This window comes from Phodopus roborovskii, unplaced genomic scaffold, assembly GCF_943737965.1.
Source record: "Phodopus roborovskii unplaced genomic scaffold, PHOROB, whole genome shotgun sequence".
Lineage (NCBI taxonomy): Eukaryota > Metazoa > Chordata > Mammalia > Rodentia > Cricetidae > Phodopus > Phodopus roborovskii.
The window spans coordinates 7,413,505-7,438,000 of record NW_026126558.1 but is presented as its reverse complement, the minus strand read 5'-3'; the positions used below and the strand labels follow the sequence as shown (position 1 = coordinate 7,438,000).

The window sequence follows — 24,496 nt, the reverse complement described above, 5'->3', positions numbered from 1 at the left end:
GAGCTGGAGAGCCATACAGGGGCTGACATGAATCTTTCATCACACAAGAAATAAACAACATAACAGGCTCAAGTCAGCTCCACATGCACCCTCATTTCTTAGTCACATGCCTAGGACCTCTGCCTAGAGCCACCAAAATGGCATGTGCTTTATTCTTTACCAACCAGGTGCTGGGCAGATGGTCCCACCGAGTCTACAAGGTACCTTGTAAGATCCCCAAACTCTTAACAAGCTCCCAGTCATCTTAAGGAAAAAAACAGCATGGAGGATGAAGGCCTGCAATCCACATTCTCAGGGGACTTGATGCCAGCAGAAAGAAGAGCTTGACTGAGGCAATGATGGCAAGCAATGGCCTAGCACAGCTGGCAGCACAGGCCCCAGGGAAGGATCTGGAAGAAAGCCCAAAGCCAATAAACCTCCAAACATCCAAACTAGAAAACAGAAAAGCCAAGTAGAGACATCCATCCCATAAGATGGATGAGGCAGGTGACACCAAGACTCTTGGCTGGAGGCACTGAGGCTACCAGAGTACCAGTCAGAGTGAAACCAGGTAAGCATGTTCCCACATTCCTCAGGAAAGCCATGGCTAGGCCAGGCATGATGGTATACTCCTTAAATCCCAGCACTCAGGAGGTAGAGGCAGGAGGATCTCCATTCAAGGCTAGCCTGGTATATACAGAGAGTTCTAGGATAGTCAAGACTACATAAAGAGACCCTGTCTCAGAAAAACAAGATGAAACAACAAGAAATCATGGCCAGCCCATTATCAACCACAGGGAGTGGAAGTGGGCAGGATATGGGACAATAAATAAGACATCTCCAATAGCAAGCATCAATACAGTATTGCCCAGCTAGTCCTTAAGACCCTGCCACACTCTTAAAAATAGATGACTCAGTGAAGACAGAGGTTCATATTTTAACTCCAAAACTCTTGATAGTATGCAGAATTCCAAGCCAGCCTAGGCTACATAATGAGACCTTGTCTTAAAACAAATAAAGCAAAACAAAACAAAAACCACAACTCTGAGAGAAAAGATCTGAGTGAGACAGAAAAGCATCAGCCTCAGTATTGGCTAGCCTGTGTTGTCCAGTTACCCTATAGTCATATGCAGACAGCACCACCTTGACTGGCTAATAAAGGATACCCTCAAATGAAAGCAAACTTTTAAAGACAAGATACAACTGACCAATAAATGCAATGGCTTTTAAGAGGTATATTGTACTAGTAGTGTCTTGTAACTTAAGTCAAACCCTCAGCCACTGTGCTTCAGAAATGGCACACCCTACTGTGTCCCCTGCACACCATTAGGTATAGGGAGCAATCCACAGTTCTGAAGAGCCTCAGTTATTTTACTTTCTTCAGATACACTCACTTATCTGCTTCCTGAGACTCTGGCTGGGCCTTCTCTGGATTAGCAGAAAAAATAAAACTACCTCTATGGCAAAGAGTAGCAAGTTTCACATCTATCTGTAGCAGGTGCTTCCTGAGCACCCTCCATCCAGTAACTTAGTACTGGGAAACACTGTTCTTGTTAGATATCTGTCAACTTGACATAAGCTAGAGTAATTTTGGGAAGAACAAACCTCAACTGAGAAAATGACTCCAGCAGACTGGCCTGTAGGCAAGTCTGTAGTATATTTTCTTGGTTGATTTATGTGGGAGGGCTCAGCCCACTATGGGTGGTTATCACCCATGGGTAGATGGTCCTGGGTTGTATAAGAAAGCAGGTTGAGCAGCCAGTAAGCAACATACTTCCAAGGCCTCTGTTTCAGTTCCTGCCTTTAGGTACCTGTCTTGAGTTCCTGTCCTGATTTCCCTCAGAGTGTGACCTGAAATGAACCCTTCCCTCCTAAAGTTGCTTTGGTTATGGTGTTTATCACAGCAATAGAAATCCTAATTACGATACACAGGTAACCATCAAACAGAGCTCTGGAGAACCAAAAGGTGACTATGGGCAGGAAGCTCTGGGCTTCTCTCTAAGCATCCAATTATTGCTTTTACTTACTATCCTCACTATTTTCCATTCTACTTCATGAGTTGTGTGGTGTACTGTTTCTCAAATGAAATTTTAAGGTTTTGATACCAAGTATGGCTTGCCATACTTGGGTGGCTAAAGTAAGAGAACGGCACATCCAAAGCCAGCTTGGGGTTCACAGAAAAACCTTAGGCCCTATCAAGAAGAAGTTAAAAAAAAAAAAAAAAATGTCCACTTTTGATTGTACCTGATGGGGAGCCACACACAAGTGTGTGATCAGATATTGTGGCACCTGTGAAACCACCTCCCACTCAGGACAACTGATCACATCACCCCTACCTAGGTCCTCAGCTGACTTTCATCCTGTCCATAGAAGCGTTCTGGTATGCTCCCTCACCATGGAGTAGTTTGTATTTTATAGAGTTGTATGTAGCTGGCTTGCACAGTATACACGTGACTGGAGGAGAGTCTTAGTCACTGTGCCTCTTCTGTGTCCCTCTTTTGAGCAGTGCCCCACCTGTGGACAGTACAGCCCTGGGGATCCAGGTTCCTAGGGCAGACATTCACACCGTTCACCTTGCATCCTAAGGTATCTATTTAATAAAGTTGTTCAGTCTTACAAATCAAACTGTGCACAGAGGTAAACGAGGGTCTATATAGCAGATGTAGATTCAAAGGCTGCACTGAGGAGTCCCTTTGCTTTTTGAAAGTTGTCACTTGCCCAGTGTGCATAAGCCATTCCCTACTCCCAGCAGCAGAAGCACACAGAACTCCAGTCTTAACTAATCAAGTGTGGCCAGCCTTCCTCATGTCAGCTTTTCCCATAAGAGTTCTTCCATGGTGCTTTAACACTGTGTCCTAGCTATGAGGCTGCTGGTACACATTTCCACACATGATCACTACCAGCCATGCCTCTTTCTTGGTACTCTGTCCAAATCTTTTGCCTGATTATTTTTTTCTCTTTCTCTCTTTCTTCCTTTCTCCCTCTTTCTTTCCCCCTTCTTTGTTTTTCTACTCATTACCATTGCTCTGCAAGAAGCACAGCTTTTATTCCTGTACATAAAGTGGCTACTTGTGACAAATGTATCCCTTAATACCTCCAAGGTAAGGGAAAAAACAGCATCTTACCTCAAAAGAGCACTCAACACTTCTGTCATTTTTCGTGTGTGATAATCCCTTCAGGTCTATTTTTTCAACACTCACTGTAAAAACAAACAAAATTATAAGAAAGCAGTAAGACTTCAAAATACAAATGATTGCTGGAACTTCAAAATACAAATAATTGTTGGGCATATGACAAGTAGCTATTCCATACAAGGCTGCCAGAACCAAGATCTGAATAGCACCTGTACCAGCCTCAGCTGGTACTGGCATCTTGGAAGACCAATAGATTCTCAGATACCAACCAAATCCCAAGAAAGGGAATGTAGGGATCTTGAATGGGAGGGACAGCACATTTGTGAGCCCTTGTACTATCCTTCCAGACAGTAAAAAATGGAGTCTAAATCCTGGGAAACTCATGATCATTATATCTCCCGTGGTGAATGGTTTGCATGAGAAGGAGCCTGGCACATCCTTTTGAAGGTCTTTCCTCAGACCTGTACACTACTGCTCAGCTTTATAACTAAGGCAAAAATGGAAGCTCTGAATGACAAGGTCTGGGAGGAATCACAGTGGTTCCCAGACAGTGTGACATTATACAAGGTTGGGGACTAACCATGCTAAAGGAGACTTGCTGTTACCGTGAAGCTCTGAAGCTTCACTCTACTTCCTGTTCCAAACCTTTCTCTTCAGAAATGAAATGACACCGTTAAACTATAAGCACTGTTTCTAGGCAAGCCCAAACATGTGCTCACAAGCTGGGCACACATCCTCCCCAAGATGACAGTGCTGCTGACTGATCCCATCCAGGGACTCAGGCGTTTCTTCCAGGAAGTCTTTTCCACAGGCATGAGAGTCACATAACCCACAGCTGAGAACTGCTATGTTGGTTGAGCTTCCAGGATTCCAGGAAGCCACCTCTACATCCTGCAGAACTTTCTGCACACTCTGAACCCTAATGATGGATGGTGACATACTCGCTAGGCTTTACACTCCCTGCAGGTACATTCTTCTGGTCAGCAAAGCCAAAGCCTTCTAGAATGCCAGTCCTTTGAGATGTTGAGGGACAACCCAAAAGTTTTATAGACAAAAGGTCTAGAGGAGAAAAACAAAAAACAAAAAACAAACAAAAAAACTCAGCAATGGCAACCTGCTTTGTGAGGCTGCACTGGGAAGTTCCTATACTTGTGATGCTCCATGCTGGAGTCACTAACTGTAGTATTTGTTTAAATGTATTAAAATAGACTAACTCTGGTCTAGGTATTGAACAGACACATGTGTGGGGCCACTACTCTAGATGGTGACGAATGGACATTTCCAGTATTCAAGAGTCTTTTGTTAGTGCTGTCTGAACTGACTAGCATATAGACCAAACCTCTTCCCATTTGTGTGAACAGCTTTCTTGGCACATGGATATACAATTTGCTCTAGTACCACTGACAGCTGCTCCCCACCCACTACAGTGAAGCTGAGCTCAAGAGCAGAGAAAGACACTACATTAGGACCCCAGTGTGGATGCTGTGGCACAGCACAGCAGAGCACTCAGCCCTAGCACATGCCAGCTGCAAGAGAAATGGAGACAGATCAGGAACCCATTACAAGATGTGCCATCATCTTGATGACCATTGTGTCACTCTTGCCATTCCAGCTAGAAGCCAGCAGGAAGCAACATCCTGCACAGACTCACTTCATTCAGTGACACCATTCTAGACCACCCTCCTTCTCTAAGCAACAGACTGTAGGACAAGTACCTGCCCTGCCCAGAGAATCAATCTGTACGCAATGTTCCCAGACCAAAGAGTATCAGAGTGTATGAGAAAGGAAAAAGGAAAAACCCATTTGGACAAAGGGAAGTGACTCAGAGCTGGACAGGAAAATGGGCAAAGTAGATGAATATCATTTAGCTGTCTGAATAAAAAAGCATTTGGAGCCAGGCCAAGTTCTCACAGCTAGCCCACTGCCCATGAAATATTTTTCAAACCAAAGTATAAATCTCACTGCCTTACTACTGCCAGCCTCAGTACCCAATACTCTTCTCCAGGTCCCTGATGCCAGGGCAGGGCAGTGGCTTAACAGGTAAGGATTAAGTCTGAATCAAGCCTGATGGCCTGATTCAGTTCCCAGGACCCAAGCGATGAAGGAGAGAACCAACTTATGCAAGTCCTCTGACCTCCATGGATGTGCCATGTCACAGTACACACACTATATAAATAGATAAGTGTAATAGAAATGTTTTAAAGCACAATGTTTCAGTATACTCTCCAACTTGGAGTAACTAGAGGCCATGATTATAAAGGCCATACATTGGCATGTTGGCAGAATGCATCCCTCGTATGTATATGGATAAAGAGTTCAAGCCCCAACAACACAAAGACGAAAAAAACTCACACAACTAAACAAAGCTGAAGGGTGTGTGGGACACGAGAGGCCAGTCATCTCCTTTGAGCACACTATGCACTGGGAAAATCTCAACTCCCAGGCAACTGCTGGATTTTCAGGAACTGGGAATTATGACTCTCACACCAACGGCACCTTATACCTGCAGCACACAGTGCTGCCAACCTCCTCCTTTGTACAGAAGAGTCAGAGACATTCTAACACAATGGGCACTGCAGCTTTGTAGCTGCCTTTAGGGAAAAACCTACTGCCCACTGGTCTGAAAAACTCCCAGGGCTACAGTGTAGGGCAGCTGGTACCTTAGAAGCTTCATCGGCAATAGGGAATACCTTTCTCAACCTTTCCTTCTTCTTGATTTATATATTTATTCATTTTGATACACAGTCTGTCTATGCGGGCCTGGCTACCCTGGAGAAATTTATTTCCTTCATTTTTAATTTTTTTTCTATATTTATGAGTGCCAAGATGGTAAACTGGCTTTTCCAGGCTATGACTATTTCACTATCTTTCCTTTACTGCTTCATTCTCTCTGACAGCCATTGCTGCTCCAAGAATGGCAGGGTAGGCTTTAACAGGGCACCAGATAGCAGTTCCTCAAAGGATTTTTCTAATACTTTGATATCAAGACAGGTGCTGGGATGTAGATCCAGTATCACACCAACCCAGGAATACATGCTGCCCATAAATTAAAACCAGGTCCAACATGTCAGGAGGTTCTGGGACAGTGGGTTGAGTAGTGTTTTGTTTTGTTTATTAATTTTATGTGCCCTGGTGTTTTGTCTGCATGTGTGTCTTTGTAAGGGCATCAGATTCCCTGGACCTGGAGTTACAGACAGCTGTGAGCTGCCATGTAGGTGCTGAGAATCAGACCCAGGTCCTCTGGAGGAGCAGCAAGTGCTCTGAGCCACCTCTCCAACCCAAGTGTAGCCTGCTTTGATGCTTAGCTTTAAAATAAGCCTAATTATATAATGCCAGTCACAGGAAAGTGTTTCCAAGGGTTATTCATACTGATGCTGTTCAAAAATTGGACTACATAAATATACTCAGGAATTACAATTTCAATCAACGAAGCCATTTTTGTCTTCCGCATAATGCACAGCTTGGCTTTCACCACACAGAATGTTTTAATACTTTGGAGCAATGCAGTATCTCGAGTCCAAACCCAGTATATGGACCCCTGGGTCATCAGTCATTGAGTCAAGATAGGAGTGAGCTGGCTGGTGCGCTGGCACCTGAAGATGAAGCAGGTGATACAGATACACGTCCTTCTGCTCTATTCAGTTCTTGATCCTTGACCAACTTCTGACCTCCTGCAATCAATTACTGGTAAGGTTTGAGCACTGGCTTCCAATGCTGTTCTTTTCCTGTATCTTTCTGGGATACATTGATCCACACTTGGGAACTCAAGCATTGTGTGGGTTCTTATGACCACATAGCTCTGCACTAAACTGTGTGATCTGCAGAAATGAAGCTGACAGCAGGTAATCAAGAGAATCCTGTGAAGGGCTGGCACTGTGCTGCCTGGATTGTACTAAGTACTAGTGTGGACTAGCCACAGTTCATATATGTCAGATGAGACAAGACCAGGGCCAGGGAAAAGACCACAGGCCACAACCATGATGGCATGTGAAGGAATTCTGAGTTCTCTTATAGGTTCTATGGTGAACTCAAAGCTCTATTCAGATGGCCTGCTGGTGGAATGAGGCTTGCTGCTCATAGCATTGGTAGTTACTGGATCCCTGTAAACCTCATGTACTCACCTCAATAAAGAAACCCTAGTCCAGCTTCAAGGAACTATAGCACAGCAGACCAATGCATATAGCACTGGGGCTTGGGATGCTGCCAGGCTGTGAGCTAGGACAATGGTCCTTGCCGAGGGCACAAAACTAGAGGGAGCAGGAATGGAGGCAAAAGAGCCCAGAATGATTGATAAGGATGCAGAAACAAAAAGAAACTGAGTCCCAGAGGTCCAGGCCTGCCAGGTTCACAGGGCTAGGACCATCCTGTAAAAGAGAAGATGCCTGACACTTCCCCTTTCTTGAAATTTTTTTTTCAGATTTTTTATTTTATGTGTATGATTGTTTTGCCTGTATATATGTATGTATACTACATGTGTTCCTGGTGCCTGTGAAGGTCAGAAGGCAATACAGAACCTCTCAAGACTAGAGTTACAGTTGGTTTTGAGCTAACATATAGGTGCTGGAAATCAAAATCTGGTTCTAAGCAGTGGTTTGAATGAGAATGTCCTCCATGTCTGGGGTACTTGGTCCCCAACTGATGGCATTTGGGGAGGTTTTAGAATGTGTGGCCTTTTTGGAGGAAGTATGTCATTGGAGGTGGGCTTCAAATTTTTGTTGTTGTTTTGTTGTTGGTAGCTTCAAGACAGAGTTTCTCTTTTGTGGCCCTGGCTGTTCTGCAACTTGCTTTGTAGACCAGGCTGGCCTCAAATTCACAGAGATCCACTTGCCTCTGCCTCCCAAGTGCTGGGATTAAAGGTGTGCACCACCACCATCCAGTAGACTTTAAGTTTAAAAGACGTGCCGCTTCCAGTTTTCTGCCTTTGTTTTGTGCTTGTGGTTCAAAATGTGAGCTTTCAGCTTGCCGCTCCAGCCACCAATGCCTGTATACTGCTGCTGACCTAATATTACGAACTCTAACTCTCTAGAACCTTATGTCAAAATAAACTCTGCCTTCTATGGTCATTGTGTTTTACTATAGCAACAGAAATGAAGAGATGGCTCAGCAGTGGTAAACACTTGCTTTTCTTTCAGAGAACCTAGGTTCAGTTCCCAGCATCCATATGGCAGCTCACAACAGTCCAGTTCCAGTGGGATCTGACATCATCTTATAACTTCTGTGGACACCAGACACCACATGGCACATATATATTCATGTCAGCAAACACTCATAAAAAAGTAAGAAGGACTGAGACCAATCAGGAGGTGGTAGCACACACCTTTAGTCCCAGCACTCAGCAGACAGATCTCAGTTCAAGACCAGCTTGTTCTACAGAGTGAGTTCCAGGGCAGCCAGGGTTACATACAGAAATCCTGTCTTGAAAAGCAAAACAAGCAAACAAACAACAACAAAAGGGAAAAGAAAAACAAAAAAAAAAAAAAAATGAAAGAAAGCTTGGGAACATCTTTAGAAATGCAGGTTCACTGTAAGATACTTTTCCTTCCCAGAATTCCCACTCCTTAGAGTAGTCCTTATAAGCCCCCATGGGGTGTGTTTGCCAGGATCTGCTCACCTTCCTGGGTCCTGACTGAGAAAGGAGTAATTACTTCTTTTTCTTTTAGATGGCCAGGGCCTAACTATGAGCTTAAACTTCCTAATTACTGTTTTAGGCTTCTGTGCTCTTTTCCTAAAGTGCCCTCTGTGTGTGTAACTGCTGCTGTGTGGCTGCCCTCCAAGCTAGCATATTGACTCTATTGTCTTCCAAGCAGCTGTGAGATTTGTAGCTTGCCTGCCTTGGGTTTTTCTTTCAGATTTTAGTAAATTGTCTTCAAGTTTCCATTTGTGTCCTTTCTTAGATTATTTTATTAATGAGACCAAGAGCACTAGAGAGGATACAAGTTCCCTGGTATCATACAGTGACCCTGATGGGACTCCTGGGTTCCAGCCCTCATTATTGAGATACCTGTTTTTATCTTACCATCTGTTAATAGAATTTGCCTTTGCAAACTTTCTTTCCTACCTTTTAATTCTGTGCTCAGTGGAGAAAAACCATTTCTGCACCCTTAATTACCATCAGTACCAGAACAATCAATCTGCTGGGTGTGGTAGCCTAACCTTAATCCTAGCATTAGGAAAGTATGGACAGGAGCACTACAAGTCCAGTTATAGAGTTAGTTTGAAGCCAGCCTGGGCTATGGGAGATTCTACCTTAACAAAGCAAAGCAAAAACAACCACAAAAAAGAGAAACACATCATTTGATGTAAGGACATCCAGTGTGGGCTGGAGAGATGGCCTATAGGTTAAGAGCACTTGCTCTTCCAGAGGTCCTGAGTTCAATCCCCAGCAACCACTTGGTGGCTAACAACCACTTGTAATGAGATCTGGTGCCCTCTTCTAGTTTACAGGCATACGTGTAGACAGAAGGCTGTATAGATAATAAATATGGCTTATAGGATCTGACATAGTTAGGGCATAACACACACAGCCAGCTGGAAAGGAGTGGTAAGTCCGTAACAGCTGGAAATAGTCTAGACTTGGTACAAGAAGTAAAAGAGCTGTAAGAAAAACCACATATAGGGGCATTGTAGTCAGATGAATCCCAACCAAAGAAAACTGTAAAACCAACCAGAGAAAAATGGCACTGACGTAAGGACAGCCAATGGCACACTGCAGGAAGACTCTCATTAAAAGAGACTGGCTGACAGAATGCCTCTGGCAAAGCTAAAGAATAAAACCAACCCAACCTGGCCAAGCATTCCATGATCAGAAAGAATTGAAGTCACAGAGAACCACATCTTTGGACTAATGAAAACAGGCAGAGTCCACATTCACGGAGCTGTGCAAATTCAACTGGGAGCACCAGCTTTTGGGAAGAAAAAGGGCAGCCAAGGGGTAAATACACAGAGCATTCAAAGACTATCCTTTCCCCCTTTCAAAATATATGCAAGAATCCTAAGGTCCTATCATGGGGGCACAAGACACACAACACGTAAATTGTGATACGATACATGTGGCACCTTTACACAGAGCACATGGAGAACCAGGTCAACACTAAGTATCCTCATCCACAGTACCTGCCACTTCCAGAGGTGTAAACACTAGTACCAAGAGACATCTGAAAGTTCAGCATTGTCTCCCAAGAGTCAGTGTATACACACACAGTTCCAAGAGTCTTAGATTTTTGCTTTTTAAAATTTACTTAATTTTATGTGCATGAAATGTTTTGTCTGCATATATCCATGTGTATCACATGTGTGTCTGATGCTCACAGAGATCAGAAGAGAGCAATGGGTTCCCTGGAATTGGAATTAGGATGGTTTTGAGTCATCATTTGGAATCAAACCTAGGTCCTCCTAAATAGCAGCCTGTGCTTTAGGCTGCTGAGCCATCTCTGTTGTCCAGGTTCTTACATTTTTATCTAAAGTGATGAGATATTAGCAAAAAGTAGAGTCTGAAAAGTGAAAGGCACATATTACACTTCCTCTGTCTCACCCACTACCTACAAAAACTCTGTGAGAGGAATGTCTCTCAATTCCAAATCCCCAGCCTCATTTTCTTTAGGGAAACTGAGAAAGCAGTCACTTGGATAGTTTTGTTGTTGTTGTTTTGTTTTTTGTTTTTTTATGTCCTGTGGTTCAAAGAACTGCTGAGGAAGCCTGTCAGCAGCCTGCTTAGAAATGCGGACAGCACTGATCTAATATGAAACACGTGCTAGGCCTTTGGGTTGGTTTCCAGCACTGCAAAATAGTAGCAACAACGATAAATTAAAAACCAAAAAAGTACAGTAGTAAATACAGTAAAATAAAACTATGTAATCTAGGCACTCACTGCAAAACTGTGAACTCTTCTGTCTGTCCTCAAGGTAAGAACCAAATGCACACCAGGAATGTCCCATACACTAAGGCTTCTTACCCCTGTCACACAGTGATCCCAGTGCATCTCAGGAGAGGTAACACACAGATAGGGTTTCAGGAGTTAGTTTTTATCTTCAATTCCTGTCTTGTTAAAATTCATGCTTATATTTTGAGTTTCTTTTTCTTTTTCTTTTTTTTTCTTTTTTTTTATTAAAATCCCATGAAGTTGGGCGTGGTGGCACATGTCTTTAATCCCAGCACTTGGGAAGGCAGAGTCAGATGGATATCCCTGAGTTCAAGGCCAGCATGGTCTACAATGAGAGAATTCCAGGACAGCCAAAGCTACACAGAGAAACCCTGTCTTGGAAAACAAAACAACAACAAAGGAAAAGAAAAGCCCAAAACTTTTGAAGTTTTGAGCTTCAGTCTTTGTTTGTTTGTTTGCTTTGTTTTTGAGACAGGGTTCTCTGTAGCTTTGGACCCTGCCCTAGAACTCACTCCATAGACCAAGGCTGGCCTCAAAATTCAGAGATCCATCTGCCTGTCTCTGCCTCTAGAGTGCTGGTATTAAAGGTGTACATCACTGCACAGCTCCAGGTTCAGTCTTTAAGCTGCTCTTCATCATGATAATATTGTGTAACAAAGCCATAAGCCTCAGTGGTGCAGGACCAAAACACTACTCAGGCTGAAATATACTCCTCTCTGTCTGATGGTGTAAAGTTGCCACAGACATGATACACTTTGTAAACATAAATTCCTTCAAGTCTATCACTTTGGGTTGTGAGCCTAGCCTTTAATGGCTGAGCCATCTCTCTAGCCCAAGTCCATCATTTTTAAGAGTGCAGAAATATTTCAGATCTGCAGCTTAATCAAGGTAACAGAATCAGTCCTCTTTCACTGTCTTGCCAGAGACAGATTCCAGTTCTAGTTGTGAAGGGACAGAACCTCCCGCACTAGAGCTTCACTGGGGATAACTCCTCTTACACCTCTTAACCCTTTGGCATCAGTAACATCTGGGATAGGAACTGGGACCTGGGATGAGTTATCTTTTGTACAAGGTCCCCAACCATGACAGGAAGGGAGGGAGGACAACCATTCACTGGTCCTATGGACTTCCCACACCAAAACAACATCTCTGCTTCTACATAGGAAGGTAAACAGTTCTGAGAAAGTGCACTCAGGCACTGACACCTTCACTCTCCTTCCCACAGCACAGGTTTGTACCTTGGGAGCTCACTTTTGACTTAAATCTCATCAGCAAAGTAGGGTGTGTTTCTCCTGGGAATAAGGGTTTCTGTTCTATGCTCCCAGGGTTACTGGGAGCACTGTGAGAGAGTGGGAATACAAGATGCTTTAGGAATACTGACCAAAGCCTGATCATTCCATAAGTTCCATCATTCTGTTATAAGACTTCTAAGACAACATAGAAAACTGGATAAACTTCAGACTATAGTGACCACAGACCACTGTCCAGCACAAGGGAAGGGACCATGAGAAAAGTACCAAAAACTCAGCTAGTTTGCTTGCCTATGCTGGACAGAAGAAACTCCTGGTGTTGGTTAGTGATGAGTGATAGGATGGTGGGCTGGCTAAAAGTGGGCAGCATGGTCTTTCAGGACAGTCTCTCCAGTATGCTCCATCACAGCTGCTTAGCATTCATTCTCCTCAGCACTAAAGCATACAGAGAACAGCAGACAACAGCCACCTTTTTAAAATTATACCCAGAGGCTATAGAGTTTTCTCAGTGGTTAGTGCACTGGCTGCTGTTCTAAAAGACCTGGGTTCAGATCCTAGCATCCATGCTCACAGTTGTCTGTAACTCCAGTCCCAGGGAACTAATGCCCTCTTCTACAGACACTACACAGACACGGCACAGACACCCATACACATAAAATATAAATCAGGAAGGAATGAAGGAAGGAGGGAAGAAGGGAGGGATTATACTCTACAACCCAGAGTCTTGGTTATATCTGAAGAAAAAGCACTGTGGTACACGACAGATGCCCTGCTTGGTCTGGAGGGTGCTACACAAAGGAATCAGCACTCACAAGAGGCTCTGCTCTCTCCAGCAGACAGCCCTGCACTCCAGGGACCAACTCCACTCTGGGGACAAACAGTCAACAGAGGGACATAGTCTCTTAGGAACAACCTGCATCATGTGCACTGTGAGTTTGCAACTAAGGCCAGGTGGGAGAAAAGGCTTCCTGAGGTTGCTGTCATCCCTGCTCTGCAGTGTGACATGGTCTCAAGACAAAGATGTGGCACAGAAGCAGAGCAGACAGCACTCCATGTAGAGTGAGCATAGGTCTTTAAAGCAACAGCACAGAATATACCTATGAGATAAAAAGCTGATGCTTGGGACACAAGAGAGAGAAGGGCAGAAGGACCAGCTCAAGTTACAGAAGGCACAGACACATCTGTGAGCAGTGAAGCAGAGCAACTCATGAGTAGGGATGGGCATTGTCCCAGGAGCCTCAAGGTATATGACCAGTCAGGACAGATGTCCCTGCCTAATTCTGCTAAGATTTGGTCCCACCAATAACCTATTCTAATTTAAAGCAATCACTATATGCCTGCCCAAGTGCTTCCAGAGTCAGTTTAGAAGAAAGCCAGGAGGCCCACAGCCTGTGGTGAGAGGTTTCATCAACTGAAGATCGACACTGAGCAAACCCACATTCCAATTATATTTTTAAAAACTGCTTATACCAAGCGGTGGTGGTGCACACCTTTTAATTCCAGCACTTGGGAGGCAGAGGCAGGTGAATCTCTGTGAGTTCAAGGCCAGCCTGGCCTACAAAGCGAGTTCTAGGACAGGCTCCAAAGTTACAGAGAAACCCTATCTCAAAAAGAGGGTGGGGTAGGGGACTGGTAAGATGGCTCAGTGGTTATGAGCACTGGCTGCTCTTTCAGATGTCCTGAGTTCTATTCCCAGGCTGGTGCCTCACAAACCAATACATTAATATCTAATACCCTCTTCTGGCATGCAGGTATACACGCAGGACACTCATATATAAAATATAAATAAATAAATGCACTTTTCAGTGGCAGAGCAGTGTGGAACTTCACTGAGGCTGATAGCACTGAGTGAGTGAAGACAGGAGTACTTGTTACCACATCACATGAAATAAGTCTCAGGAGCCCATTTAGTTGGGAAAGAAATGTTCTATGGCCCAGCTGCTTTGGAATCTAGGCTTTGTTCTGATGTGAGGAGCAGAGGATATTTAAAACTTTCTTTTTCTTATAAACTTTCTTTTTCTTAATAAACACCAACATTTTAAGTTGATATTGCTGAAATGTGGTCGTGAGTTCCTCAGGAGAATTACAAAGACAACAGCCCCTCTAAGCATGCCTGATTGAAAGGACTCTGGTCAGCTCAAGCATGGCAGGCCTTGCTTTTCTCTCCGATTCCCTCTGTCTTGCTGAAAAACCATTAGATTACATCCCTAAAGCTAGCAACCAAGGTCTATTCCCTTATTTGGCCTCTTCCTCCTCCTAAAGCAACTACCAAAGTCCAGCTATAAAAATGTTAAAGTCCAGCAAGCAAAAGCCCCTTTGGTTCACCTAATTAACATGCCCAATTATAATTAAACACCTCACTCTAACATGGTTTCCCCTTTGTACCTTTATAAACTGCCATTTTCCTATGGGCCATGTCTGTCTCCTCTCTATCCAGAGGCAGTGTTTGTCCCCAGGACAAAAACCCCTCCCCCCTTTCCCTATCTTCCTCTTCTCTCTCATCCTCTGTTTCCCATCTTTGTCTCTTATTCCCTGCCCTCTGTCCCTCTGGGGCAAGTACATATCCTTTGTGCTGAAAGAACTTGGTCTTGGGGGTTCTGCAGTGGTACTTTCCCTTTCACTAATGACACTATGTCCCAACAGTCCACAGTTCTGTACTGTGAATGCCTTCTCCCTGAACCTGGGATCTCCCACTAATGTCCAGCTAACTACCCACCTTTGCCGTGTTTTCCCAAAGGCCTCTTGGGCAGGGACTCCTCCGTGGAATGTGCTGATGTGTGCAATGCATTCTCCAGACTGTTGCTGATGCTGCTCACAGGGGTCTCAGTTCTGGGCGCCATCTGAGGAGACAGAATATTACCCTCTTACTTTTTTCTGCACAACTGCCTCTTGTTGAAAGTTATACACACAAATGTGGCTTTGAGTTTTCCTACCATAAAGCAATGTTCTTCCAGAGAAAGATGAAACACCACTATCCACAATACTCCCCAAACCCACAAACAGTCCCGTGCTTCTGTCTAGGTTAGGTCATCAGACAGAACAGCAGTCTTAGTCAGGGTGGCATACATCGTATGTCTTCATCTGAGACAAAACCCTGTTTTTATGTTTTGCAATTAAATGCTTTCTTATTAACAAATTTCACAGAACTCTGGAAGCCACAGAAAAACAGAGCACAGCTGACCAGGTACAATTTGAACACATAAAAGAATCCCACAGCAATTCCACTTCTAAGGGATTGTTGTATAACACCTACCTCCAAGATTGAAACATTACATCCTGCAGGGAAGTTCCTTGAGCAAGAAGATAAACAACTCAAGACAGCTTCCGGAGGTCCCTGAAACTGATCAGATTTACTATGCCCTCGAAGGGAAAATAAAAGCTGAGAGTCCATTCGGATGGAAGGTAGTGAACAGCTGGAGTTGAGCTGCCAAGATGATGGAAGAGAAGCTGCGCTGCAAAGTTAACTCTCAGAGAAAAGCTGCCAAGACTCTGAGACCAGGACAGCCCAACAGCTGCCTGGAAGAAGCAGAAACCAGCTGAGCTGTATAGAAGAGGTTTAGACCACTTAGGCTGTAGAATGGGCACACTCTAACCTGCTGAGCTGCCTGCAGGTTTCAGTATGCTCCAAGGTCCTGGATTTGTGAGTTGTCTCCCATGCTGGGGTGAACCTTGGGCATATGAGTCATTTCTGCTCCTATAAGTAACCCCTCGTCATATTCATGTAAGTAACCCCAATAGGACTCACTGGTTCACCAAATCCACACTTTGACTATCCTAGATTCTCCATCTAGGGTGAGTAGCTGTGTGCTGCATCTCCCCAAGAAAAGTTTTGCCACACAAAAGGATTCACCACATTAAGTTTTCATACAAAAAGAGACCTGACACTGAAAACTTCATTATCTAGAGACAGGGACCTGCTGATATAAGTCATGGGACACGGCAGCTAGACTGTGACACAGCCATCCTCTGCCCTTGCTGGGTGTAAGGAGAAGGTTCTTATTGTATACACACACAAAACTGAGCCCACAAGCCCTGGACAGCTGACTGGCTCTTGGGAAGGGAGTGAACTACAGTATCCTCCATTTCCCCCCTTATCAGTATTGGAACCATTACAGCCCAAATAGACTACATATTATAAAAAAAAAAAAAAAAAAAAAAAAAAAAAAAAAACAATGCTTTCACTTCAGTCATATCTTAAGATTTCAAATAATAGGAAAGGTCCAAGATTTTAAAATTTGGGAAAAGACTTGTGGGTTCCATGACTGAACAACCTGCTGTATGTACCATGGGAACAGGAAGTTGAGGAACTAGCAGCCACTCTTGGTTCAGCCTTTAACTTCAGTAGTGAATACTTGCCTTGTGCCTGTGGCTTCCCATTGTTACCTGCCTGGTGGTGGCAGGTACCCACTGGCTGTTCAGAGGCCAGGCTTGGAGCCTGAGGCTCTGAGGTAGACAGAGGCAGTTGAATGAAGGCAGAGACCACCATACAGTTTGTGATCAGTAGAGGCCTAGCCAAACTAAGGTCAATCAAGAAAGCTTACTCTGAGCTGGCATGGTGGTGTATGCTTTTAATGTCAGTACTTGGGAGGCAGAAGATGGTGGATCTCTTTGAGTTTCAGGCCAGTCTAGCCTACATAGTGATTTCCAGGCCAGCCAGGACTACACAGAAAGACCCTGATTCAACAACAACAAAAGGCTTATTCTGCATTCCAGTATCCAGTAGAAGATAGCAGACGCCTATAAACAGTGTGCCACCAGCCAGTCTCTGTGGACTTTAAAAGAACTCAAGAAAACAAATCCTAGCCATTCATTCACTTTATATAGACTAACACTACCAAGAAGTTATCAAGAAAGTTAAATGTGGTTCTGAAGTTGTTGGTAGAGCACTTGCCTAGCACACATGAATTCCTAGGTTTGATCCCCAGACATGATACTTCACACCTGTAATCCTAGCACCCAGAAGGATAAAAAACGTTCAGGGTTTCCCTAGGCTATACAGCAAGTTCAATGCTAACCTGGGCTTCATGAAATTCGTCTCAGGGAGGGAGGGAGGGAAGGAGAGAGGGAGGTCAATGAAGAGGGTGGGGTAAAATGGCTCAGTGGATGAAAACATTTGACTTACAAGCCTCAGTTCAGTCCCTGAAAACAAAGTAACAAAGTAGAAGAACTGACTCCATAGGGTTATCTTCTGACTTCCATACACAGAGTGGCATGGAGACATGAATCTCCATCATGCATATACACGTAGTAATAAAATATATTTATAAAAGACATAAAAGAATGTTAAATCATAAAAAAAAGAAAAAAAGAATGTTAAATTATAAACCTGGTATTTCACATATGCCTATAATCCCTGTATTTGGAAGTCAAAACAAGAGGATCCTGAGTTCCAAACCAAGCTAGACTGAACAGCAGGCTTTCTTCAGTTTAGCAGGTTTTTGTTTGTTTGTTTGTTTGTTTGTTTTTCCACCATTCAATAGTTTATCATTAAGAACAAGGCACACCCTCATCAGGAGACAAGATCCTCACACAACTTTATCAGCAGCTCAGATACAATCTGTCAGTATATGGCCGCCAGCTACCAGTAGCCCATCCTGGGTGTTTAACTCACACAGCTCCTGACTCTACATCTTGGTTCCAAGAAGAGGCCAAAACAGTTCTGACTAGTTACAGGAAACCAGCATCCCGCATCACCAGAGAGCCACTAACAAAATCCAGCTTCCCACCCACAGTCTACAAGGGATGTATTGACAACAGGCCTTACTAGGGTACCCCTACCCATCCAGGCCAGAGTGCTGTGAGGACCTATCCTTGTGTGGTGCCAGATGCTGACAGCCAGGTTGAGAAAAGGACCACTTCACAAAGAATAGGCTTGTCAGTCAGGCATTGGTGACACATGCCTTTAATCCCAGCACTTGGAAGGCAGAGGTAGGTGGATCTCTGTGAGTTCAAGTCCAGCCTGGTCTACAGAGCTAGTTTGAGACAGAGAAACCCTGTCTCAAAAAAACAAATAAAACAAAAAAAGGCTTGTCCACCTGCTGACTTCATTCAGTAAGTGACAACAACAGGAAGCACTTCCTCTGTCCATGTAGACTCAGCCCAGAGCTGGGGCAGCTGTCCCCAGGCTGTGTGTGATCTGCCTGATTAAGAAGTGATGACCCCAAGACCAAATGTGTCTGCCTGTCTGGTCTTCCTCCTCTCCCCTGTTTACACTGAATGCTGCCTTCAACTCCAATTCCCAGAAATGTTGTTTTAGGCTATTTTTGGTTAGGTTAATTTGTCCCCGTGATCCACAGTTCAACTCAGATATTCTCTGACTCACTTTCAGCAGAGCTCCAGTGGGCCTGACATGCACATGTTGCCCTCCCATCCTGTGCAAGGCCTGTAGACTAAGCCAAGGTACTCCCTTCCCTGGCTCTTCCTGTGAGTTCAACTCCTCTCTGAGCAAAGTACCATACTTTATTTCCAAGAAAAGGTCACAGGTTCTACTGTCCAACTAACTGTCCTTCCATCATCATGGCCAACATTTCCAAGACCATCAGGGGCTGCAGTACAGCCCACAGAGCCCCAAGTGAGCACCCCCATGTCATTTACCTGGCCCTACTCCTCACCCTAGCCCAGTAGACACAAAGTCCCTTCTGTAAGACTTTGCCTCTGTGCTCCTTGTCCATATGGCTCCCCCAGTACCTCTCATCTCTATACAACTGCATTGCCAGCATTCAGTGAGGCACGGTTTTATTTTGCTTTTTGTTGTTATTTGCTTTTTCTCCTTCTGGGCTGTTCTGTTCATGGAGGGACCCCGTGCATATACAACAATGGCTTCCATTTAGAAGTACTAGACATCTGTAAGACATTCAGCTACAGCACCAAGTTCCAATGCCCCAGTGGCACTGATTTCCAGGTGATGCTCTGTATTCCCATCTTGCCTGGCTGTCATCACCAGGGTCTCAGCAGCTCTGCTTGAACACCAACAAGCAATGACTGCACACAGATCTGATGTTTAGCACCTGTTGGAAGCCCAGGACACTCTTCCTCCTGGGGTTCCAGGAGAGCTCATCTGAGCCCTAGTGCTGTTGCCTGTTCAGAAGTGCCTTGCTGGAGTGGAACTTAGGCTACTGTCTCTAAGCAATATACCTTTTCCCAGACACAAATCATTTCTTTTTAATTGAATACTTCATTCAAACATTTCCTTTGTTGGCTTCTGCTCTAGAAGCAGCTAGGTCTTCACCTCAATATCACTAGTGACTGGACTGAGTGAATATGGGCCCCAAACCAGGGCTTTTAGAACAGCAAAACAAACTGAAACTCAAGCCTCTCTTTTCACTTAGGAGGGACTGGAAGTCACAGGGTCCAATCCCACCCCACATCTGTAGACACCTTGGAGTCTGGACTGCAAATACAGAAATATGGGGGCCAGGCACTCTTGAAGGAGTTTTGGCCTCTATTTAATTTCCCAAGGAGGTGTAAAATCTATCAATGGGCCAAAATAAATCAACTTTCTCATGATAAACTTTCCTGAGTAACAATTTCTGGTGACAAAATCTGGGACAAACATGGAGTATATCCAGCAGTAGCTTAACGATCAAGGACAGGTTTATGAAGGACATAGGTGTATTCACAACCCTTTTCTTCAGTGTATATGGCAAGTAGCCAAGACCTCTGATCAGTAAAATAAGTTCTTTTGTGCATTACAGTACACAGAGGGAAAGAGCTTTCACAGATGTGAGCTTGACCCCTGCTCTTTGGCTGCAGAGGTCTTAGTAGCAGCTCTTCTGCCTGTTCTGCTGGCTTTCCCTCCTTTTCCTCCCCTTCATCTTGGGGATAGAGGTCTGGGTATTTCTGCATGCATTCCTGTATGGCCCAGAACCGGTCTACACAGTCTGATCCCTTGATTTCCTCTCAGCTGTAGTGGATGCAGGAAAAGGCAGACTGGAATTGTTCCCCACAGGAGCCACTGGCCATTCCCCCGACATGGGCAATTCCAGTTAACTCCGTTGGGCAGTTATCAATCCATGCTCCTCATAGGGATCAATGGGGTCATCAGCCACTAGCTCTGCATTGCTAGGAGTTTCATGGTCTTCTTTGGTCACAAATATGACCTGATACTTCCCTTCCTGCTGGCAGTAGGACATGGCTGTTCCTGACACTCAAAGCTCTAGGAGGCAGTTGGCACATGGCCAAAGCTGGAGCAGATACACACCTTCAAGCAATGACCTCCCTTTTCTCCTCAGGCCTGGAAGGGGGCACTGAAGCTGGCGTGGACCCACCCCCTCCAGGCCTGCCTACCACGCTCCTGTCTCCAAGCCTCCTAAGCAGAAAACTACCTATCCCTGGTGCTTGAGGTATACCTACTAGGTATGTAAAGATGAACTGCTATATCCAGACCTAATATTTAAAGACCTGAAGGTTCAGCCTGGTGGCACAGGCATGTAATCTCAGATAACCAGGACACTATGACAAAAGGATGGAAGGTTCAGGGCCAGTTCAAGCTAGAGACCAAAATCAAGGCCAGACTGGGTGACTTAGTGATGGCCTGTCTCAGAAAGTGAAAGGGGGCAGAGTGTTCTCAGCCTACTCAGAGTCTCACCTAAACATGCAAGGCCCTAGACTGGATTCCCAGGACCATGTAAAACAAAACAAAAAACAAGAACTTCCAAATCATAGTATATGTGTATTCTGACTTGGGTCCAAGGTGGACCTTGAAATTCTGCATTCCTGACTACCAGGACATTTCAAACACCTGGGTCAGATCAAAGGCTAGGTAGTTCCTACAAGAAGAGACCTGAACATTAGAATCCCAGTGCCATGTGGATAATTAGACCAGATGGACTTGTATCTCTTCCAGGGAAGTCATAGGGGTCAGGTGGATGGCTGATGTTGATCCTATCATGATAGCTAATAATATAGACATTTTTTTTAAAAAATGTTTTCCTTAGACTGTCCCAGAACTAGCTCTGTAGACCAGGCTGGCCTCGAACTCAGAGAGAACCACCTGCCTCTGCCTCCCGAGTGCTGGGATTAAAGGTGTGAGCCACCAACGCCCATCTTAAATTCACTTTAATATTCATAAATCAGGAACACAATCATTAGAAATTTAGTTTTCAAACACCTATTCCATTTACAATATGCAATCATATTTCTGGAAGCAGAGTTCCCCAAATATAGACCATAACAGAAAAGCCAACTAGAGGAAGCCTGGTGCCATTGCTCCAATAGCCCAGTGCCATTGCTCCAATAGGGAATGGTAGTTAGCTGCTGGAGTAGGCATATACATCAGCCCCCACAACAGACCAAGTTATCCCCACATTACAAATAAAATTGGAGCACAACTCCCAACACTTTGCCTAGGGCCACATGCCCAGATGGGAAGAAAAAAGAGAAACACAGCAAGGGGATCAGTGGGCATGGTGGCACACATCTATGATCCTAGCACTCATGGAAGCGGAGACAGGAGAATCACAAGTTCCAGATCAGTGTGGGCTATATAATGAGACCCTGTCTCAAAGTAAATAGAAGGGAGGGAAGGAAGAAAAGAAAGTGAACAAGAGTATGAGCAGGTAACATAAGCACTCAGTGTACAGATTGCAAGCACAGGCCTTGCTAACTAATGAGCCTGGTCAGGAGACTTCACCTTGTTCTGTCTCAGGTTCTTTTACTACAATGTGGAAATAACAGCAAGTAGCTCACAGGGCTTTAATGGTAATTAGAATGCATTTATTAAGCTTCTCAAGTTGGAAGGAAGACACTAGATACTATTACCGCAACTGCTGTGAAACACACCAGAAGAGCTGCTAAGGCACCTCAGTAGACTAAAGTACTGCCACAGACAGCACAGTAAAAAAACATGACCACCCAGGAGGGTCAGAAGCCAAGGGTCCTACAGAGCCCCCTGCCCTCCTGGACTTCCTCTGAGCACAGGGCAGAACTCCAAATAGCCACCCAACATCCACATCCCTGTCTTCTCCTCCTTCAAACAGACCCTTCTTATAGTCCATCATGACAGGCCATTACTTCATCAAAAGTTAGCAATCACGGCTTAGAAGTCATTTCATCACTTGGATTTCAGTGAAACACAGCAGGACAGATGGTGTAGCCTTAGCTGGCAAGTACTGACTGATACCATTGCTGGACAGCCAGTATGCAGGACACAGGTAACTGTGACACCTCTGTACCTTCTGACCTTCTAAAGCTACCTAGAGGAGTCAACCAATTCCTAAGCTATCATCGATCAGCAATACAGCCAAGGACTTGTGTGTAGAAAGACACAATTCAAAAATCAATGCTATCAACATGCATCAAATTCACAGGTGACACAAAGCCATAGCCATGTGAATGAAGACCACAAATCCTTTAAACAGAATACAGAATCAGAGGAGACAACAAAAAGCATGAGGAATGTTCACAGGTATGTGAAAAGAGGAAAATGGGTCTATAAGTGGAAAGTCACTGGAAAGAGACAGAAAAAACAAACAAACAAAACAAGACCAAAAAAAGAAAGAGAGAGAGAGAAAGAAAACCATTTGAAAGAATTCACAGCACCAGGCGTTGGTGGTGCACACCTTTAGTCCCAGCACTCAGGAGGCAGAAGCAGGCGGATCTCTGAGTTCAAGGCCAGCCTGGTCTACAGAGCTAGTTCCAGGACAGGTTCCTGTCTCGAAAAACCAAATGGTCTACAGAGCTAGTTCCAGGACAGGTTCCTGTCTCGGGAAAAAAAAAAAAAAAAAAGTCACAGCACTTACATCTAGCTTACTATTATTTCTTTATCAAGGTTTAAGTAGATTTTAGTGTTACAGGGTGGACTCCATCGAGCGAGCCAATAAATGTGGTCTCTGTTGTCACTATAGAGACATCAAGATGTCATGATTGCAGAACAGGTAACTAGAATTGAACCATGATCCCAGGGAAGGCCTATCATAACTGTAGAAGACATGATCAGGAAGGACTGGCAAAGATGGTCTGGTCACAGGATACTGGGAATTGGGAAAACAGCCCCTTCTCTCCTGCTTCTTACAGTTCTCTAGATGTGACAGGCAGGAGGCAAAACAGTAAGTAGGAAGTGAACCCCCTAGCTGTTGCAGCAACATCTTAGAATGGTCCTGAGCATAAACACTGCCACTCACAGGGTAGAGCCACTCAGGCCCTTCAGCCGCAGTGGCATCTGAACAGACACAGTAGTACAAAGCAGCCAAAGACAGGTTAAGTTTTTGAGACAGTGATCCTTCAGCCTCAGTCTCTTGAGTACTGAGGTTATAGGCACAAACCACCATGTCTGGCTTTATTTTCTGGTTTTTTTTTCCAACTTTTCTACAAAGAGTAGACACTACTTTTAGAAAAAGAAGCTAAAGTTTCAGTCTAAACATAGACGCCTTCCTACCAGGTACAAGCAGCTCAGAAAGGCACACAGCCCTGCTTGCCTTCTACAGCCTCCAAACCCATCCCACAAGCTAGGTTCTAGGAAGCTACCCCGACTGTGGGATGGGTAGACAAGACACCTTATCAAGACCCCTGACCCTTCTCACTGAGAAGATGACAACTTCAGGGTAATCAAGTAGAGAGGATAAAACAGTGGTTGGGAAACCACCATGGAGCCAGGGCCTAACTGGCAGAAAGAGCTACCAAATCCTGGGGATGGGCCTTTGGGTATAAGAATAGGTATAGAGCCAAGGCAACAGGAACTGGCACTACTACCCAAATACAGTCTACTCAACCACCAGCAATGTCTAAGCAGGAAAGAGTAACATCTGCTATATGCTTTTAAGTCAATGAAAGAAAAAAAAAAAAAAAACAAAACAAAACAAAAAACTGCTTTGTAAGCACTTCACTAAAATAGTCATTTTGTGTCTCTAAACCAGAACAAGAAAATAGTTTAATAGTGAAAGCTATTTGCTGACTTAGGCCAAATGAAAGCCAATGCTAACCAAAAACCATTTTCCACACACACGCAAAAATCCTTTTAATGTTTCTTAACAGACAGAAAATGGAGAGTAGGAGAGAGAAGACAGCTTGATTGTGGCAGAGGTACTGAGAGGGATTCCCAAGGTGGTAGGAGAACAGAATTCTTTCACAGCCAGTGAGGACTGCTGGGAGATAGCTTTGTAGTCCTAGACACCCACCACAAGCTAGTCCCACACCTGCATGGGAAGCTACTCAACAAAGCCAGCAAAAGAGCCCAGGACTGCTAGACACCAAAAGGAGGCTGGGAACTGTGTGAGCAGGCTCTTCCTGGTGACCACATACAAGTTTATGGTGATGAA

The 24,496-nt window shown here is 44.4% G+C and overlaps 1 protein-coding gene across 2 annotated transcripts in view; it reads right to left on the bottom strand.

The window, feature by feature from the left end:
• The window catches only part of Zcchc14 (zinc finger CCHC-type containing 14), a 50,938-nt gene that overhangs the window by 11,949 nt on the left and 14,493 nt on the right, over positions 1-24,496 (bottom strand). For both annotated transcript variants that reach the window (XM_051201638.1, XM_051201637.1), the window contains exons 2-3: positions 14,959-15,082; positions 3,105-3,178 (exon numbers count right to left, since the gene is read on the bottom strand). In XM_051201638.1, the coding sequence (XP_051057595.1) occupies positions 3,105-3,178; positions 14,959-15,082 (198 nt within the window). The remainder of the gene's footprint in view (positions 1-3,104; positions 3,179-14,958; positions 15,083-24,496) is intronic.